The following is a 21,368-nucleotide window of genomic DNA, read 5'->3' as shown; positions in this document are numbered from 1 at the left end:
AGAAGAAGAAGAAGAAGAAGAAGAAGAAGAAGAAGAAGAAGAAGAAGAAGAAGAAGAAGAAGAAGAAGAAGAAGAAGAAGGAAATATGAAATCTATTTAATAATACTTTAACCTGCTATATCCAACCTATTACCATGCATAATCAATGTGAAAATTTTATGCTTCCACAGGCTTTACATTTTAATTAAAATTAATTAATAAATCAATATATGTCCTAGCTGTATATCAAGTACTTGATAGCCTAGTGGCTATCATACTGAAAAGGTTCTGGGTTGACATAGGGACAATGGAGCTCAGGGTGAAAGATGCCTGGCCAGGCTACTCAGGAAGTAAGTTTTAGAACCAAGATTGGAGCAGAGTTCCTGGCCCTTCTGCCCACTGTTTCTTGGTTCTGGTCTAAGGCCTACTTTGGGATGATAATGACTGTCATGTGATCCAGCCCATGCAATCCCTTCTCAGTTCAGCTCTCAGAGTTCTGCCTTGTCCATAGCTGCAGCCTGTAGGTTGTTGTTGGTGAGCCTGCCGTCTGAGGGAGTAACCGAGTACAGCGAAGTTGACCAGCTATGGGATGTTAGAACAAGACTTACAGACAGAAAAGTCAGTCCCATAGACATGACCTCAAATACTCCTCCTGACTTTGGGTAGGGACAAAAGCCATGTCTGTCCCACTCCATGCTTAGGTAGGTGCTCCTAGCAATGCCCCAGTAAAAGGCCCCAAGAAGGAACCCCAGGGAGGATGGGAGCCCAGTGGCCTACAACTCCCTCCCAAGCCATCTGGTTCACTACTGAGTGCCCAGGGATTGAGGATCAAGAGATTGAGGTGATTAGAGACATTATCTTACAGAGATGGCGGGGAGCTGGCCTGGCTCCCAGCCTGTTTCAATCTGCAGGGGTGGGGGAAGGGAGGTCTTGACTGCCAGGTTCCTGATGAAGAGGAAGGCTGCCTATGCACCCCACCTGGCTTCTACATCAACATTCAGGTTGGCACTGTGAACCCCAGTGTAGACCAGATAACTAACTGATCAAGGAACAATGGTGGGCAGGACTGGAGGAGATTCTCTGGCAGCCCTGCTCACTCACCTCACCTATGTGCCTCATTGCAGAGAGCCTGGCCTTAGGCTTCGAGTACCCAAAGGCTTAGCCTTTGTTCTGACAACCCCTAGAATGGTATAAAACTGCTTTGGGCCGGCCTTCCTCATTCTTACATCAGCTAGCCTGTTCACCCTGGGCTCCAGGAATCTCCTCTGTAGGTTCTTCTTCCTGGTGAGCCTCTCTGTCCACTCCCTGCCTCATCTCCACTGTACTAAGGTCATCTTAGACATCTTGTCTTCCTGGAGTCTAGCACAGGGTGGCAGTGGAGGAATTTGAGATGAGGGAAATGGAGTAGGTCTCTAATCCTTGCACTTGGGATTAAGGCAGAAGGACAGAGAGTTTGAAGCCAGCCTAGACTACGTAGCAAGCAGTAGACTTTCTGGATCCCTCCCAGGGTAGGCCTTAGTCTGGCTTGTGTCTAGGTCCCCAGAACCCAGGGCCTGGCTAGACCTGAGTGTCAGTTTATTGATGTGATGTTAAACCAGTGGCTGACCTGGACCAAACTGTAAGGACAGTTTGGGGTTCTGGTGACTTTAAGCATAGGGTCCCTTTGAACTGGTCCCTTGAGCTAACTGGTCCCCTGGCCAGGCCGAGGGGAGTTCCCTGGCAACTGTGTGTTTTGGGCATTGAAGTACTTGGCACTAGGACTCAAGAAACAGATGGAGTGTCAGCAACCAGATGGAGTTGAAGAACAGTTGCAGACAGTAGACAGGGTCTTTCAGGGCCTGTTTTCAGTCTTCTTCTTCCTACCCATTTTATCAATGGCTTGGCCAAGGCCACCAACACCATGTGGACCCAGTTTATAGAGGACAACCTGGAAGGAACAGCTGATGAGCTAGCTGAAGGACCCCAGCAGGCTAGAGTGATAAAACAGAACACAGGCAAGCGCTGGGGTGCAGATAGCTTCAAGTGCTGGGGTGCAGGTAGCTTCAAGTGCTGGGTAGTGGGACCACTGAGAGGGGCGGGAAGGAGCTGCTGCATGCAGTACTTGTGGGAAGGGGACGCTGGCAGTTTGTTTGCTGATAGCTTGATGAGTCACCGGGGACTTGGGGCCATTAACCAGAGGGCTCAAGGCTGCCTCAGACCTGCCCTGAGGTTGAGTCCCACTGGAAAAGGGATAGGAAGGGTGCAGTGCCCCTCACACAGCAGCTGGCAGTAAAAGAGACAAAGGCTTTAGGGGAAAGCATCTAGGGTAGCCTGGAGGACAGCAACCTGGGATGCTGGAGCTGATAGGAAGCTCTGGGAACCTCACTCAGTGCCTGAGGTAACTTATGTCAGCACCACCCTGCCCTGCAATGAACCTCTTTGAGACACTGGAAGCAACTTACTGAAGTCACATAGTGAGCACTCAGGTGTCCAGTAGGACTCCTGCTACCAGCAGACCTGAGGACAGGAATGAACCTGAGTCCCTGGGCTGAGTGAGGCCTTGGGTCTGACCTTAGCTGAGTTCTCAGGCCATATGAAGTCTACCCTGCAGGCAAGGAGGTGTGACTAAAAAGGGGTCTGGGCCATGAGTGAGAGGGTCTCCTGTCAGCCTTTCTAAAGCCCACTTCCCAGCAGACAGCAGGCACAGTCTCTGACAGCAAGCGCCACGTTAGCGCCTAGTTCCACTTCCCAGATGGCTCTGCCACACCCCTTCTCCCCCAAGCAATTCTAAGGCTTGAGGCAGGATGTCTTGATGCCAGTTCACTAAAATGTAGGCCATCTGGTCCCAGGAATCCCTCCAAAGTGCAGAAACTCCCCTCGAGCCTCTACTAATACCACACTGGGTCAGCAGCCACCACGGGCTGGTTCTGTTCATTAGGAAGTACTTTTCTTGGAGCCAGGGTAAAAAAAAATCTACCTCCAGTGGGAGAGGATCTCTTGTAGATACAGCCTCCCTTTGCAGCCGTGCAGAACAACCCTCTCTGGTTCCTAGGTTGGATCCTATAGAGCTGCCTCCCTCCCTCATGGTGCAGAAGGCTGAGGAGAGGAGAGTACAGTCTCCACCAGGAGTAATGACTTACTAAACACACCTGCCAGACTGGCCAGGACCAGCCTGTGCTCAGAAAGACCGCTCCTGAGGAAAGAGATGGCCCTGGGCATACAGAGGAGTTTCTCCTAACACTCCTCTTTCAGGCATGACGGGGTCTGTCCCAAAGCTTAGAATGGAGCTGTCTGACTGAGTCTCTCCTTGGCAGTGAGTCTCCACAGGAAGATGGTAGAAACTCTTTCAAAACCACTGATCTCCCCTTCGCCGTATACATGTTATCACACCAACTACATTGGGGACTTGCCCTGAGTACTTGGGGGTCCCGGAAATGAATGAGGGGTTTGTGGTCACTGGGAATCTTGTTTAGCAGGTACAAGGCCTGCAGTGTAACAACAGACCTCTGGGTCACCACCGTGACTGAGAGAGATCAAAAGCAATTGGTAACCCATGAGGGAACCACCCTCTCAGAGGTGGCTGCTCAGTTGGATCCTGGGAAGGTGAGCAGGAAGCAGAAGGGGATGAAGCAAGACTGTGGGCATCTAGAATGGATGGAGACTTTCTGAGTCCCTGGGCTGAAGGTCTGCCCTACTATATAGCCCCTAGCTGAGCTGTGTTTTCTCTCTTGATCAGCAAAGATCTCAGCTGATGAGGCAAGGGAGACAAGAAAGACTCCCAGCTCCCATGGAAGGAGTGGCAGGGCCTAGCTCAGAAAGGCTAGCCCGACTTTAAGGTTGAATCCAGAGGTGCAGGCAATACCAGGTTTGACATTTAGTCTGTGGCCACCTCCAGCCTGCAGCCTGTCTCAAAGCTTGGAGAAGCTGCTCCGAATACTGGCTCCCAAACCAGACTTCAAGACTGCTTGGCCCAAGCCCATCTCCGAGGAGTCAGAACGTGGGTGTGTGGAGCAGTCTGCCAAACTAGAGTGCCTCAGCAAGGGGGAGAATGGGTGGGGAGACGCTTTGGACCAAACATGATTTCCTGATTCTCAGAAATTTCCGTTGAAAATTCTTACAAGAAACAGGAACAAAAACAATACTTACGTGGGCATATGAATGCATCGCACACTTGCTACACATACATACATACACACACACACACACACACACACATGCGACATCTCTATGAGGCAGAGCTAACAAAACACCCTGCCTTGTTCAGCCTCAGTGAATCACAAACACATGGCTTCAGTTTCCTTGAATGATGCCTGGTTTGAGAAACTGGAGAAGGGGTGGGGAGGAGGATGGGGGGCGGGGGACAAGGGAGAATTGGAGGCTCTGGCTGGATCCAGATGTTGGGCTAACCACCCCCAGTTTTTTTGTTGTTCTTGTCTGTGGATGTGTGAAAGCGGGGCACAGTTGACATCCTAAGGTTAACCCTGGTGGAGCCACAATGGGCCACACACACAGAGAGACACAGACAGACACAGACACACACACAGACACATACACATACACACATATGTACACATAGACACACACAGAGAGACACAGACACACACACATATGCACATATGAGACACAGACACACATATACACACATACACACACATGTACACACACAGAGACACAGAGACACACACACAGACACACATATACACACATACACACACATGCACACATACACACACATACACACATAGACACACACATAAGCACTTGAGCACACACACTACCTGGTAGGCCCTGCCTTGTAAATTTGCACTTACACTGTATCTATTTTATGGCAGAGGCTAAGAACACTGTAAATAACACAGTCTGAGGCTATGTCATTTACAGAGCCCTAGATACAATAAATAAATAAATAAATAAATAGCCCCAGTGGTGTGTCTAGGAGCATCGCAGGAACCAGGATGGGAAGGCTCAGCTGCAGCCCCCAGTGGAAGTGTGTAACAAGATCCCCAGGCACTGGTACAGGGTGGAAACTCTTATGACATTTTGTTGAATAAAACCCAAAACAAGTAGGAAGCAGATTTGTTTTCGTGGAAGAACCAGGAAGGTAACCTTCAAGAACTTAAAGGAACAGAAAGCTGTGGGTGGTTTTTTCTTTTTTCTGTCAGTCTATGAATGTGAAAGGAAGGGGTTATGCACAGAGAACATCCTTGCTGGGAAAGGATGGTTTCTAGGTCCACGAGCATACGTGAAGGGAATCAAGGACGGGTAGAATTGCAGAGCACAGCTCAGAATAGCAAACCACTTGCTGCCCACCTAAGCAGCGTCCCTCAGGGAGGGCCTGACATAGGTTAAGGATACTGCAGTAGCAGATTCTGTCCGCCAGACCATCACTGTCATGTGACACGAGAGTTTTTCAGTTTTGAATGAGGTGCCAATACTCAGTGATAGAGACAGGGGTTCTTCTTGCGGCCACTTCCACTTTGGGGAAAAAATTTCTCAGCGGCAGGTATGAGGTGAGAAGGGGCTTGCTGGCCAGGACAAGGGGCTCTTTGTGGTTCGATGAAAGAACTGCAGATGTGTGGAAAGGTAGATCAGCTTGCAATAGAGGCTCAAGGACCCTCTTCAAGAAAAGGCTTAAGCTTTGAACCCTTCTTCTTGTTACTGAAGTGAGTGGCAGTGTACACCAGAAAGCTCATGAAGCCAGCTGGCAGGAAAGGTCCTTGGGGAGACCAGGGAAGGAGTGGAGAAACTGAGGCTCAACCCCCCAGGGTGTTAATCTCAGGGTATGCTGAGGAGTCTGAAGAAGAATGAAGAATGAATGGTTGGGATGACTGAGGAAGAGGCCACATTATCTCTGTAGCTGGAGCAGGGATTTATGTCTTCCCAGGCTTGATGAGGGCTGAAATTCATGGAGACACATGCAGAAGGATCTAGAGCCCCACAGCTCGTGGCTGGCCAGCCACACAACCCCTCTGTGGTGGTTTGACTATGCTTGGCCCATGGGAAGTGACACTATCAGGAGGTGTGGCCTTGTTGGAGTAGGTGTGGTTTTGTTGGAGAAAATGCATAACTGTGAGGGTGGGCTTTGAAACTCCACCCAGTGCAGAAGAGACAGTTGCTCTTGGAGGCAGTTGAATCAAGATGTAGAACTCTTAGCTCCTTCTCCAGCACCATGCCTGCCTGGATGTTGCCATGGTAGCTGCCATGATAATATTTGGCTAACTTTCGAACCTGTAAGCCAGCCCCAATTAAATGTTTGCCTTTATAAGAGTTGTCTTGGTCATGGTGTCTCTTCACAGAAATAAAACCCTAACTAAGACACCCTCTGAGCTACTTGAAGCTTCTACTGAGCGAAAGAAGCTGACCTTAGCCTCTGGGGTGGAGGGCTCAAGAGCAAGATACCAGGCTTCACTTGAACTGTGGTTTCCAGTCAGTAAATAAGGCAAGCCCAACTGACCTTGCCTAAGTTGCCAAAGAGGCTCAGGAAGCCCTGGGTTTAATCTCTACCATTTGGTGTGGTGGTGATGATCTATAATCTCAGTACATAGGAGGTGGAGGCAATTGGGTCAGAAGTTCAAAGTCACCCTTGGTTACATATTAATTTTTGAGGCCAGCCTGAGCTACAGGATATCATGTCTCAAAGTAATAACAATAAGCACGTGCACGTGTGTATACACACATGCACACACACACACACACCAAGCAAAGAACCAAGCAAACAAAAAACATCAGAACCTGGGCCCTTGGGCTCAAGATCTGAGGGGAGCTTAAAGGCAGATTCTTCCACAGGGGAGCCCCCAGATCAGAAGAGGCCCAGTTTGACCCTACATGGGAACCCCATGGGACACCGAGATAACAAGATGAGGAACTTAACCAGGCTTGGACTTTGGATCTAACAGACAAAGGAGACTGAAGACCCCAACATGCTCTCCCAGCTGCTTGGGAAGTTATTCTCTTTGTGACCCACTGACTTAGAGCAAGGGGTGTCTGTGGGAGCGGGGAACTAGGTGGGTGTTGCTGGATTGTAGGACTGAGAGAGCAGAGGAAAACAAGAGAGCAGTGGCTCTGAGAATTCGTGGAGGAGTGACTCAGGGTGCCATGACCAAATCAGTGAGACCACAGAGACACAGCTGTGCCACTTGGGAGGTCCAGAGCCGCATGAATGGCCTTATCAGTGTCTCTGTCAAGAAGGACTTCCCAGGGGAGGTGGCATATGTGCTGTCAATGCTATGACCCCTGACAGCAGAAACAGAGGTAGAGGGTTCATGAAACATCTTTGAGACGCATTAATAAATTAAGAACAAGTCTGCTTCACCCATCATTCACCGGGCTATGCTGGGTCATGTGCCTTCTCCCAGCAGCCCTGTGAGCAGCATCTTGCAGGTGCTGCTGAGGCTCCCACCATCTAAGGGCCGGTGAGATAGTTCAGGGTCTAATGGTGGGAACCGCCCAAACCGGTAACCTTAGAACTTTCCCTGGAAGCTACATGTTGGAAGGAGGGAACTAAATCCTACAATGTCCTCTGACCTCTCCACATTCTCATCAGCATGCGCTTCACCCCGCACCTGAAATAAATAACTCCTGAGAAGTGGTGCACACACATCTAGAGAGTGACCCCAAAGGTCCTGCTTTTTCCTGGAACCCTGGAGGATCCCAGCTTCACGCACCCCTCCCTCCCTGTGATTCCCATAGCTGTAGATGGCTAAGGGCAGGCTGCGGTCTCCTGGGCTGAGGGCTAGGTTGGAGCAGATCCTGGACAAAGGAGGCTCAAGGATTAAAAGACTGTGGAAGAACAACTGAGAGGGATGGATGGCAACCAAGCCCCGAGGGCCTCACCTCACTTTCCTCCTGGCTCTGTCCCCTCTCAGATGGTGGGGCCCTCCACAGCATCCTCACTCTCAGTGCTGTGCCCCTCCCTCTGCAGTCTCTTGCATCAGAGAATACCAGATAGAGGTCAGTGTGAAAGACAGGGAAGACACACCCAGTGCCCCCAGGACCGGGTGTTCAACCCTTTTAATGGAAGAGCGCCACCAACACTCCTTGCTGGGATAAGTGGCCACTCCAGAGAGAAATGCTCCCTTGCCTGGCTGTCACCACGGGGCTTTACAAAGGCACCCTGGTCCTGGTGTAAGTCAGGTTAGATATGACTAGAAATTCACCTACCTGGTGGTTCTGACATGGCCAGGGTTACAAATGTGACAGGAGGAAGACACAGGTTGTTGCCCATAGCAACCGACAAATAAGGAGGGAGGAGGATTTCACAGACAGGAGAGTGAGCTGGCGTGAGGTGGGAAGACACAAGGACATGTGTGTGTGTGTGTGTGTGTGTGTGTGTGTGTGTGGTGTGGTGTGCTTAGCAATGACTACGTGATCAGCATGATTCCAGGTGGCAAGTTGTCCTGGAGATGAAGCAGCAGCCAACAGTAAGACTTGGCATCTCATTGGAGCTGGATGTGTCCTCTGCTTCCCTGGGGCAGATGCTACAGAAAGCCACCAACTCTTGGGGCACAGCCAGGAGCCCCTGGAGTGGAAGTGCAGCATCCCTCAAGCCAGGTTCTTCAGCTGTCCAGCTGGAAGGAAGCTGGACCCCAAAATGATCAGTTTTTTTAAGAGACTTTGAAACCTCACCCTGCTTTGTGTCCCTTGTTAGTTCTGGTGGAGTAAGTCCGCCGAGGCCTGGCATCCGATTAGGTCAGAACAGTGCTTCTGGCTGGCTGTGCCTGGAAACAACCTGTGTGGTACCCTTTCCAGAGCGGTGCTCCAGGGTAGGAACATCAGCCCAGGGCTGGCTGCTCAAGGACAGAGTGGATGGAGGACAGACTCTGGACTTGTTTAAGAATTAAAGAGGGAGGGCTCAGGAATGAGATGTTTGGGGGTCGAGATCGCATCGTTGGGGGGAGGAGGGTTGGATGTGGCTTAGTGGTAACAACTTGTTTAGCCTTCGTGAGACCCTGGATTTGAGCTCCAGACCAGGAAAAACAATAACAAAAAAAGCAATATGTCATTTTCTCCCACAATGGTTTCATTCTCCCGTGACAGGAACCATTAAAGCACGTCCATTTCTCCACAGCAAGGTTTCCCTGCACCAGCCCTGACTACAACAAACACAGGAAACACAAACAGATGGGCTTTACTCACTTAAGACAGCATTCCAGGCCCAGCAGGAGGAGTGTTCTGGTCTAGTGGAGAGAGTTAGAAGCTGAGAGGCTGGACAGATAGATACTTGTCACTAGAAGCACAGGCTGGGGACAAGTGGCTTAGCCCACACCAAAGACAATGGAGGCAAGACAAGGTGTAAGGCCTCAGATTTCCAAACAGGATTTTCTTGAGCCAAGTGACAAGGCCAAGGTGAAGCTCCAATCTGACTACAGGGTCCATGTTGTGCCCTGACTACCTGCCCAAGCAGCAAGGACAGTAGAAGCAAAGCAAAGGGACATAAAGTCACCCAGAAGGAAACCTATGTCACTTCCTTAGCTCCGGGGAACTGCGTTTCCCTGGCCAGTGTTGTCTGCAGCCTGGGAGCAACTTGAGTTCAAAGACTTAAGTTCTGGATCCCCAGCGCAATCCCCAGCGCAGGGCTGAGGAGCTGGCAGCCATGCTCAGGAGCGCTGATAGTGATTCAGCACTGGGATAGTCAATCACTCTGAGATTACAGTCCTTGGGAGATAAGCGGACAAGGTAACTAGTGAGTACAGAGAGACAGTTAAAGAACAGTGAGTGTCTGGGGGGCAGGACAGAGCAGCATGGTGGGGAGGGCCTTTCTAAGGAAGCAACTTCAAGTCACTGAGATACAATGGAGGAAGAGTAAAGGCTAAGTGGGCTCCAGGCACAGGAAACAGTATGTGTGAAGGTCCCAAGCCAGGGAAGGACCTGGTCTGGTCAGGGACCAAAGGCCCAGCACATTAGCAATGGCAGGTTAAAAGATGAGGTAAGGCTTGGCCCAATCTGCTTTCCTGACACCCTCTGGCCACTGGAGGATAGACGGCCATGGAACAAGAACTGAGCTATGGAGACCAGCGGGGTGCCTTTGGGTTCAGATGAGGAAGAGAGCTCTGGGCCTGTGTGGAGGGGTGTTCTGCCTAGGAGACAGTCAGCAAAAGTTGCTGACAGCCCGGCATTGGACAAGAAAAGAGCCAGAGGACTGGGCATCTGTAGCGGCCACTTACTGATGGCAGAAAGTGGAGGAAAGCTCGGTGAAGGGCAAAATCTCTAGGTGATGGCACCAAAGTTCAGAATCTGTGAACCATCCAGAGACATCGCTTAGTTCCTTAACAGCCGTGGAACTCATAGGAGAAATGGATGCTCTGTTCTTGGGGGTGGCTGAGATTATAGCTGGTTATAGGTTTTATTTGAAATATGCCCCCACCCCCATCTTGCGTGTTGAAGGTCTGGTCCCAGGGCAGCAGTGTTCAGATGTGGGATCTTGGAGAAGTGAGTAGATAGATCATGGGGCTCTGAACTCATTCACTGATAGGCTTTTAACTTATTGGGGTTGGGGACAAGTCACTGCTGTGTGCTCTGGAGGACATGTTAGAACAACAGCGTCTCCCCTTCCTTTCCTTTTGTTTTTCAGGTGCCGCAGGCTAAGCAGTTCTGTTCTACACTCACTCCCCACGCACTCTCTTCCCACACACTCTCCCTACCATGATGCTCTGCCTCACCACAGGCGCAGTGACCATGAACCAAAACCTCTGAAAGGGAGAGGGAAAGACCTTTCCTTCCTCAAGGTGATCTTCCTGGGTGTTGTCACGGTGATGGCGAGCTACATAGGGCCAGGTGGCCTCCCACAACCACCTGGAGAAAGGCCCAGTGCATAGCAGCAGTCAGAGGCCTAGCAGAAGGCAAGAAGCTGGGAGGTGGGAAGGAACTGAGGGCAGGCTGAAGGCAGTGGATGGAAGGGCATCAGGAGAGTGTTCCAGAAGGATGAGTAACTGACAGCTTTGACTCACATGAAAACATCACACACATCAGGAACAGAATCTCCTTTGGATTTAGCAATGTGGAGGTCACTGTTGACTTTAACAGTCCTCAACTTCATGAACGACTGAAAGCTTGCATAAAAGGAGGCGATCGTTGGTGTGGGTTGAGGATTCAGGGAAGGGTTCTGGAGGGAGGCCACAGAAACAGATGACTGTTGCCCTGGCTGGAAGCACTGTCTCCACCTCACAAGAAGGGACCAGCCGACAGCCAGGGAGGCTGACCTTTGGGCAGAGCCCCGTGCCTTTCCCCATCCTTCTTCTTACCTGGAGACCACCAGTCAGAGCTCTGTGCCCTCCCCCTCACCTGGAGACCACCAATCAGAGCCCTGTGTCCCTCCTCCACCCCGCCTCTCACCTGGAGACCACCAGTCAGTTCCCTGTACTCACCCCTGCCCCTCCCCTCACCTGGAGACCACCAGTGGTAGGATCAGCATCTTCAGCATCCTCATCAAGAGTTCTCCAGGGAACTGGAAGTAACTAATTTCCTGAAACAAAGCAGGAGCTGGGTCAGAGCAGGTGGTACAGATTTCCATTTGCTTACTTCCTTGCCATCTTTTAACACACTATCCAGTCTGCTCCATCCTGTCTGGAGCCAGGGAGAAGAGATAGAGCCAAACAACCTGGATCCCGCTGAGCCCCTCCTTCATAACCAACCTGTGGTCTTTGCCCTTGAATTTCTTCATCTCCAAAAGGAGGACAATACTTTAGAGAGTCATTGGGAGGCTCATTGAGAGACTGTGCATGAGCACTTACACGTGAATGAGGGAGCACTGCAGCATCACACCTGGTGCAGCTTTCACCATCAGTACCAATCATCACCCATCCAGGACATAATATCTGTTCCATAATCAATAAGTGGCAAGAGGGCCGGATGCATGTTGTCTCTGCAACCCACACTAGCAGGCATCACACTGGGGTCTCCAAAATGGACTAAGCAAGGTTCCAATCCAGTTAATGAGGAGATTAGCCAATAAGCCACAGCCTTCTTACAACCCAGTAAGATTTCCTCTGCTAGCTTTACCCCTGAGAAATACCAGGTTTGGAGGCAGGCATACCGCTCCTTGTAAAGGATGCTCCTTCAGCCTTTCATAGGCACTGTATCCTTGGCCAGTTAGCTTATGACCATCCAGGTAGAAATGAAGATATTCTAAAAAGCACAAGTCCCCTCCCTTTGGCTCTCATACCTTTGAGACGTATACCCCAAGGAATAGCAATCTCCTCAGGCGTCTCGTGTTGGGAGTGGAGGGCTGAAGTCTGGTGCCAACCAGAAAGAGGACTTGTCTCCCAGGGATGGATTTCATGCAGTTCTGATGAGTTGTCAGTCCCCTTTCGGAAGAAAGGGACAGCCAAGACAATGATGGGCCAATGGTGGCAGGAACATAGCCAGGACCACTAGCCACCGGTGGATACCTCTTGTCCTCTGTTCTTAAACCTTCATGCCAGGACCATGAAGATGGCTCCAGCGGTCAGTGGCCTCTCTGATGCTCTTCCTGATGTAGCCACGTGGAGCAAACCTTTGTTTTTTGCTTACACGATCACTTGCTTCTTTAATTGATCTATTGAGGGTGAGTCCTAAGCCTAGCTCATCAAGGCTGCCAGGGTCTGGGCTAATGCTCTACCAGCCCTGGCCACTAGCTGCTTCCCACTGGCAGTCCACAGGAGCAGAACCCAAGAGGAGCAACGTAACTGAAGGATAGTTACACATGCCTTCCAGATAATAAAATTCTATCCTTTGTGTGTTCTACAAAACAACTCATGGTTTGTCTGAAATTTTAACACAGCCACATTAACACAGGCTGTTCCTAAAGATTGACTTCAGGTTTTCTGTTTCTGGCAAGCCTTGACTGGGATCCTTATTCCAGACAGAGAGGATGTGGGTGATGAAGGCCGAAGGATCTGCAGACACCATCAAGTTACATTTTAGTGCCTCAAATTATCTTAAAAACTAGTGCCAAGCTGGGTGTGGTGGCACACGTCCAGATCTTGAGAGCACAGACGGGCAGATCTCTATGGGTTCAAGGCCAACTTGGTCTCTGTAGTGAGTTGCAGACCAGCCAGGGCTTCATCATGAGACCTTGTCTCCAAGGGGAAAAAAAAAGCAAACACAAAAACAGTGCCAGATGTAATGGTTTATTAATGGTCTGATCTTTGGAAAGCTCCAAGTCACAGACTTGTGTTGCTGTATAGACCCCATCCAGACCTCTCATGTTCTAGAAGAAGCTGATCTGGGGAGAGGAGGTGACTTGCCACCTAGTGACGTAGGAGAGAGAGCTGGGTCTCCTACCTCCATTATGCTACTACCATTTCCAATGCTCCGGAAGAATCTCACAAAAATACATTCATCATCTTTATGTGTATGCAGTACTGGAGGTTAAACCTAGGCTCTTGCATGTCTGTTTTCTCTCTCTCTCTTTTACATATGTGTCTGTGTGCATGTGTGTATATATGCATGTATATGATGGCTCGTGAGTGGTGGTCAGAGGATAACTGGTGAAAGTCACTTATGGCCTCTGGATATGAAAGCAACATGGTCAGGCCACCTCAACAAGCACTTTTACCTGCTGAGCCATCTCAAAGGCCCAGGGTTAGCACTATCTTACCCATCAAATACTGTTCACTGATGGGTCAAGCAACATCTTTCCAGCCGTGCTCTGTTATTTCTACAACTTACGTTTTGTCCCTGAAATTAATAATTGACTGTTTTTATTTGCTTTGTTTCCTTTGAGCCTCTTATTAATCTCTCCCAAATGCTTTTATCTATTAAAACATCTAGGCAAGCATTTCCTACAACAGAAGCGCATCCTTCCCTTTGATCTCACCTGGACCTTGGGCCAGCAGCTGTTCTGTACTGGGCTGGGGGAGGGGTGGGGCTGTTCTCAAGGCCCAGCTGCTGTCTGGGTCTCTTGGCTTTCATTACGGGGTTTATCCTGCATAGGATCCAGTGTTTCTTGACTCATTTGTTTTCCTGGTTTCTGTCCTTATTTTGCTGGAATATCTCTGTTGGTAGCTTCCTGAGATTCCGAGTCCTTCGGTTAAATCGCCTTGGTCCTATTCTTCCCTCTGACACAGTCTGGTTATATTTGACATTCTTACTGGAAAACAATTTACTTTTCTGGTTTTTAATTTATTTTATTAGTAGTGCGTATGCATGTGGTGTATGTGTGTGTATGTACATGTGTTGTGCATGTGCAGGCATACAGCCCAGGGCACATAGATCAGAGGAGAGCTTTGAAGAGCCAGTTTTCTCCTCTACCTTTATGTGGGCTCCAGATATCAAACTGGTTGCCGGGTGTATGCAGCTGGGATCCGCACGCACGGAGCCGTCTGGTGGCCCTTCCTCCAGCTTGAAGGGATGCTTTCTCTTAAACTGCCAGTCTTCCTGCCAGTATTTCGTACAGGAGCCTTGCCTTATTCCCGTAGTACCATTTAAAGCTCATCTGTTTATCTCCATCTTTCTGTAATTTCACAGCAATGTGTCCAGTCACTGGAGGGGAAAATCTTCTTTCCTTGCTTTTCTTTCTCGTTCTGTACTTTTGCTCTGAGAAGTTTTCTTGTATTTTCTCTCCTACATTTTTTAAAAACTGGACACTCTTCCTTTTCATACTTCATCATTTGGTTTAGTTTGCTAGACTTCTACACCTTCTTCCCAGCGGCTGACATTTTGACAGTGGTTCTTCATTTTTTAAAACTCCAAATACTCTTTTGGTTTTTAAAAAAGATTTATTCATTTTATGTATATGAGTACACTGTAGCTGTACAGATGGTTGTGAGCCTTTATGTGGTTGTTGGGAATTGAATTTTTAGGACCTCTGCTTGCTCCGGTCAACCCCGTTCGCTCAGGTCTGTTGGCCCTGCTCACTCCAGCCCAAAGATTTATTTATTATTATACATAAGAACACTGTAACTGTCTTCAGACTCGCCGGTGAGCCACTATGTGGTTGCTGGGATTTGAACTCAGGACCTTCAGAAGAGCAGTCAGTGCTCTTACCCGCTGAGCCACCTCTCCAGCCCCCAGATGCTCTTGTTTTATTCTTGGTTGTTTTCTCTCTTTAGCATCTATGTTGGTTAGGTTTTTGTTTTGTTTTTGTTTTTTTGCTTTTGTTTTTGTTTTTTGTTTGTTTGTTTGTTTGTTTTTTTGAGACAGGGTTTCTCTGTGTAGGCCTGGCTGTCCTGGAACTCACTTTGTAGACCAGGTTGGCCTCGAACTCAGAAATCCACCTGTCTCTGCCTCCCAAGTGCTGGGATTAAAGGCATGCACCACCGCTGCCCGGCTTTGTTTTATTTTGTTGTTGTTGTTATTGTTTTGTCAACTTGACACAAGCCAGGATCATCAGAAAAGAAAAACCTCAGCTGAGAAGGGCCTACATGGGATTGGTCTGAGCCAAGCTATGGGTATGGGGAGGTTTTTTTGATGAATGATTGGCATGGGAGGACCCAGCTCATTGTGGGTGGGGCCACCCCTGGGCAGGGGGTCTGCAGCTGGGTAAGAATGCAAGCTGAACAGGCTGGCATGGAGGGGGGGTGAGGGGTGGGGGGGTGGGGGAGCAAGACAGGAAGCAGCAGTTCTCCATGGCTTTGCTTCAGTTCCCGCTTCCAGGTTCTGTCCTTGAGTTTCTGCCCCAACTTCCCTTTGCAATGGACTACGTCTCAAGGTTAAATACACCTTTTCCTGCCTGAGTTGCTTTTGGTTGTGGTGTTTATCACAGCAATAGAAACCAAGCGAGGTGATGGTAGCACAGTGCCTTTAATCCCAGCACTTGGGCGGCAGAGGCAAGTGCATCTCCGTGAGTTTGTGGAGAACTTGGTCTACAGATTGAGTTTCAACACAGCCAGGGCTACACAGAGAAACCCTGCCTCTAAAAACCAAATCAACAAATCAATCAATCAATCAATCAATCAACCAATCAATCAATCAATCAAACAAACAAACAAACAAACAAAGTGTTTGGTGTTTGTGGTGCTGGGACTGGAAACTATGACTTCGTGTATACTAAGCACACAGTAACATTGAGCTACATCCCATTTTTGGAAATTACATTTATTTATTTACTTGTGTGAAATGTGGACACTTATGTGCTACATTCAGCACGCATGTGGAGGTCAAAAGACAACGTCCAGGAGCCAGTTCTTTTCTTCTCCCACGTGGCCCCTGAGGATTGAACTCAGGAAGTCATCCGGCTTGAGAGCAAACACCTTTACCTGCCGAGCCATCTTGACAGCCCTCCTTCTGTTCTATGATAACTATACTATCTCTCATCTCTCCAAAGATCTTCAAAAAAATGAATATTTGCAAAAAGGCCTCACTATGTTGCTCTGGCTGACCTGGAACTTGATATACAGACCAGGCTGGTTTTGAACTCACAGAGGTTCAACTGCCAATGCTTCCCAAGTTCTTGGATGGTGGGTGTTCCTCACCACTTCAAGCCCTTAAGAAATGATTTTAAGGCTCTCCAGAGACCCTCTTTTCCTTTAGTCTCCAGTTTGACATATGCAGCTTTTCTCATATTTCTAGTGACTTCTGTTCAAAGGTAGACACAGAGTACAAAGCTTCTGGGCTTGTCACTGCAGAGAGGGGACAGGAACTTCTTTTCTCAAAGACCTCATAGGTCTTTCTGTGAGGCTCCAGTAAGAGGCCTTGCACCGAAGCCCAGCTGCCAGCTGTCCCAGGGTTCTGCTGGGGAGGTCGCACCTAGAACCCAGTGCCTACGGATTGCTATAAGCTGTGATACTTTGTGTATGCTTGGCCCAGGGAGTGACACTCTTGGCCTTGTTGGAGTAGGAGTGGCCCATCACTGTGGGCATGGGCTTTAATACCCTAGTCCTAGCTGCCTGGAAGCCAGTATTCTGCTAGCAGCCTTCAGATGAAGATGTAGAACTCTCAGCTCCTCCTGCACCATGCCTGCCTGGATGCTGCCATGTTGCCGTCTTGATGATAATGGACTGAACCTCTGAACCTGTAAGCCAGCCCCAATTGAATGTTGCCCTTATAAGAGTTGCTTGGTCATGGTGTCTGTTCACAGCAGTGAAACCTTAACTAAGACAGAAATACTCACTTCACCCCTGCCCTTCCCTCACCTCTCACAGCTGGATCTCATGTCCCCCAGGCAAGCTTCTCTGGACCCTGTGCAGGCCAGAGCTAGACACAGAAGAAATAGAACCCCTCTGACCATGTGGCCTGGAAGAGCTCCAGGGTCTAAGTGACTGCTGCCAACTCCATAGTTCATCCCTGCTTTGCCCTTCCATGGGTACCAGAGCCCTTTGGAGTTCTTTGAGAAAAGCTATTCAGAACCTGCTCTTATGGGCTATAATGCCAGCCTTCTGGGCCCTTCTGAATGGGGTTAGCCAGCTCTACCCACTTCCCATGTTGTCCAACCAGCATCCTTTCTCTTCAGTTTGAGTAGTTAATAGTTTTGAAAATATCCTATCAGGTCTGATGAGATGCCTCAGCAGGCAAATGGGCTTGCTCTCAAGATGATGATCCTTTATGTACAATACCTAGAGGAGAGAACTGATTCCTGCAAGCTGTCCTCAAACTTTCACATAGGCACTGTGGTGTGAATGTCTATGTGTGTGTGTGTGTTTAGAGATGCATACCTGTGCACACAAACATATAAAATAAATGTAATAATTTCTAAATTTTTCATTAAATTCATAGGAAGGAAAGAAAATGGACTTATTTATAAATCCTCACAGCTTAAGTGGAAGTTTCAAAATGTCTCTATTTTAATGAATTATTTACAACCAAAGGTAAAAAAAAATCACATTAATTTTGTGAGTTTCTCTTCACTAATAGATGTTCTACTATTTTCCAAATTTCTGCCTGTTGCATAACCTCAAACTATTGGAAAGATTTGCTGTCTGAGTCACAGGCATAGGAACCAAACAAAAAAAAAATCCTGGATTTCAGAGGACAATGCTCAGAAAGCCACTTCCTGCCAAATGAGTATTCAGATTCCATCCACAGCCTCCTTCAAAGTAGTCCAGACCTGAGCGCACCCACACATCTAAGAAGGTGGGGAGGGTGGCTTGGACTCAGGAGGTCCCAAATGATTTGGCTTTTACTAATAGGAAGTCCAATTCGTGAAATACAAGATGATCTCCTAGGATAGATAGCTGCCGCTCCAGAGCCTGGGTGAAGGTAGAGGAGCACCAGGGCCCAACTGCTTTCGTTTGGGCCACATCTGTGGCCTTTGTGCCTTATGCTCCTTGAGGGTCATGTCTTGGGGTGGAGAAAATCCATGCAGCCAGCAAGATCCTAACAACCTGAGTCCAGTCCTTGGACCCCACATGTGAAAGGACGGAACCTACTTCTGCAATTGTCCTGTGGCCTCTACATGTGGGCTGGTGTGTGAGAGACATGCATGTATACACACACAGAGAGAGACAGAGAGACACAGAAACCTGGAGTAGCTTGGCAGACCCAGTTTTGTAGGAGAAGCAGACACCCATTTAAAGAGCTTGGAACAGGGCGGCAGGCAGTTACAGTGCCACCGGGGAGGAAAGTGCACAGAAGGAAACTTGAGGCAGGACTCACATCTCAGATGGCCACTTGTCTTAGAACAGGTACTTTCCAGTGTAGGCTAAGTGCATTTGTTGCTCCTCTAGTTGCAGTGACCAACCACCTAGCAGAGCTATGTAAAGGGAGGAGGGTTCATTTCTGCTCACAGATAAAAGATCCAGGCGCTCACTGGGAAGGCACAAATGCAAGAACACCAGGCAGCTGGTCTCACAGTCAGGAAGCAGAGAGAGATGGTGCTGGTGCCAGCTTGCTTTCTCCTTTTATCTACTCCGGGCCCCCCACCCCCTATGGGATGGGGCTGTTCTCACTGCGGGTGGGTTTTTCCTTTCTGGAACAGAAAGTTACACCTTTCTGGGGACAGCCTCTTATACTTCCCCAGGGGAGTGTTTCCATCCTGATTCTAAATCAGAGAGGTCAACCATCACAGACAGGCTTTGGCAGTGAGACGAGAGATGGGGTGAAGTGGCATTCAGTAAGCACTTACTGTATACCAGACATTGCCGATCTTAACTCCTTTCAACAACGCTAGAAGATGCGTATGCTTCCTTTACTCCACAAATAACGAATGTAAAGCCAAAGTAGAGAGAGGACTTAGCTCAGCCATTGTGGGGTTGAAGGTTGGGGCCTGTGCTTCAGGAGTCCCTGCCTCTTCCTAAGTAACTTCTGGGGGTAAGCAGGGTTGCTTGGTTACCAGGGGAGGGGACATCATCCCTTTAGTGGAACAGTGCATCAGAGGGCGAAGCCTGGCTCCAGCTTCAGAGACAATGCAATGTATCAGTGAGTTAAAGGATGAAGAATCTATGGGGTCTGGACAGACAGACTCCACTGAAAACAGATTCCTCAGAGCCCTCTTTTCAGTGAGCCTCCATGGTAGGACCATAACCAAAACCCTGCTAAGTAGGTCTGATGAGAATCCCCTCACCCTCGAGCCGTTCAAGATCTGATCCAATTTTTTCCCCTTCTCTTTTCAATATTTGATCCCTGCCTTGCTGCACCAGGCAAGGGCCTCACTCTTGATGTCCCCTCTCATAGTCATTTCCTGCCCACTGAGCTGTCTGTCCCTCTGTGCCTGGGCTCCCCAGCTGTCTCTGCTGCATGGGGAGTTCAGGCTTATCTCTCCAGCTGGAGGTCTTGACACTGTCTCCATGGTCCTGAACTGTGTCTCCCTTGTTGGGACAGGCATCTATAGTGTCTTATGTAACATCACCAGGGTCTTCCCTGGTCCACAGAAAGATCTTTCCCAGACGATGCATTGATGAGGCAGCCTCACCACTCTGTCTCCCATTTCCCACCAGCCACACCTCCTGAAATTTCCTCTCCATGATCACTGTTCTCACACCTCCTCTTCAGCCCAGGGTCACTTGTTCCCCTGCAGCTTCCCCCAACCCTGTCTGATCCATGACCATCCCATCTTCCACTCTGCACCCAGGGATCAATCTAAAGTGTTCATCCTCCAGGTCTCTCTTCCTTTCCGTGGTTTGCAGGGTTATCCCAAGCCTGTGTCTGGTGATGGGAACCTTTCAGCCTTTGCTCTCTACACTCCAGCCCCTTACTCTCCCTGTATATTCCAATAGCCCTCCTCCAAATAAAAGGCTTGACCCATTGCTCCCAACTTTCATGAACCCTTGAGCCTCATCCTGCTGGTCTTGCCGCATAGGAAACCCATTCTGGATCCTGGTCGTTAGGGACCTGTAGGGGTATCCTCTGAAGACCCCCGGTCTCCTCTCCATTGCTCTCAACCTTATGCTTTTTCAGTGGCGCGTCTTTGTCCCCAGCCACCTTACTGTGCTGGCTTTGTGGCTTTGCTGCCATTTCGCCAATCATTTTACTGACACCTCACACCAGTGGGTGTTTTTACACCCACGATATAGATGGGAACACTGGGACCCAGAGAAGCAACCTGGCTCACCTACTGTAACAATTCTAGGAACCCCAGCCCTGCAGACCCACACCCTCCCCCGGGGGGCCTGACCTGTGGTGAGAGGCGCTGGGTCCTGAGGAAGAAGCCAAGGAGGCAGCCCACGATGACAGACAGCACAGACAGGATGAGCAGCCCGTTGTGCTTACACACTGCGCGCCCTCGAGCCAGGACAGCGTCGAGCACCATGCTGAGCCCAGCCTGTTGGCACCATTCCATGCACTGTCAGATGAGGCCCAGGGCTGGGCTGGAGGCACAAGCCTCTCTGCTTACAGGTGAACAGAGTCCTAGGCACCTATCAGCAGCCTTGCAGCCATGGTCTGTGCAGCCGTCCAGAGGGGAAGCCACAATCCTATTACCAGCTGCATCATTAGGAGCTAGGAGCAGATTAGGGCCTGGGAAATTAAAGCAGGTCACGTGGTCAGGGCGTCCAGTCCTCAAAGCCAAATGCTTCTCTTGAAGAGGGGAGGGACCAGACACCATGAGAGGAAGCAGAGGGGCTTCACCTCCACCTATTCCGGAAAGATGTAGAAGCAAGGCAGCGAGGTTCCAGTGACCACCCACCTCAGTGAGTGCTAGTGGACATCTGATGGCTGTCCTAGATGCATGGTGTTGTGTCAGCATGATTCATACTGACGTCAGTCCCCTGGAGTGAGTGTGTGAATTTGCCAGTGCAGATTCACAGGTGTCCTCTGTGGAAAGAGTAACAATGTGCCCAGGCTTGCCCTGTGAGCTAGTGCAAGTCATGGGGGGCTCAACCCCAACACCTTGGGTCTGGGTTCCAGTCTCCACATCATTGCCATCTGATGACCTCATTGAGATCTGAGACCACTGAGACCCCGAGAGCCTGGGTCCCTCAGCACAGTTGCTAAGCTGGCACTCAGCAGTGTGGGGTCAGGTGACACTGTGAGGAATTTAGACTTGATTGAGTTTAGTTGTCCTGACCTCAGCCTAATGACAACAGGAAATGAATAAACTTTCTTCCAAGAGGCTTTAA

General features: G+C 49.4%; 1 protein-coding gene across 2 annotated transcripts in view; it reads right to left on the bottom strand.

Annotated features, from left to right (window-relative positions):
- The window catches only part of Slc1a7 (solute carrier family 1 member 7), a 45,283-nt gene extending 24,411 nt beyond the window's left edge, over positions 1–20,872 (bottom strand). Inside the window, exons 1-2 of one of the 2 annotated variants that reach the window (XM_021160857.2) lie at positions 20,426–20,872; positions 11,340–11,419 (exon numbers count right to left, since the gene is read on the bottom strand). In XM_021160857.2, the coding sequence (XP_021016516.1) occupies positions 11,340–11,419; positions 20,426–20,590 (245 nt within the window). In that variant the 5' untranslated portion in view covers positions 20,591–20,872. The remainder of the gene's footprint in view (positions 1–11,339; positions 11,420–20,425) is intronic. The other variant, XM_029476483.1, reaches the window with a different exon arrangement.
- Between the last annotated feature and the right edge of the window lie 496 nt (positions 20,873–21,368).

The sequence above is a fragment of the Mus caroli genome, chromosome 4 (assembly GCF_900094665.2).
Source record: "Mus caroli chromosome 4, CAROLI_EIJ_v1.1, whole genome shotgun sequence".
NCBI lineage: Eukaryota > Metazoa > Chordata > Mammalia > Rodentia > Muridae > Mus > Mus caroli.
Note: the sequence above shows the minus strand (reverse complement) of the source record. Positions and strands in the feature narration are given on the sequence as shown.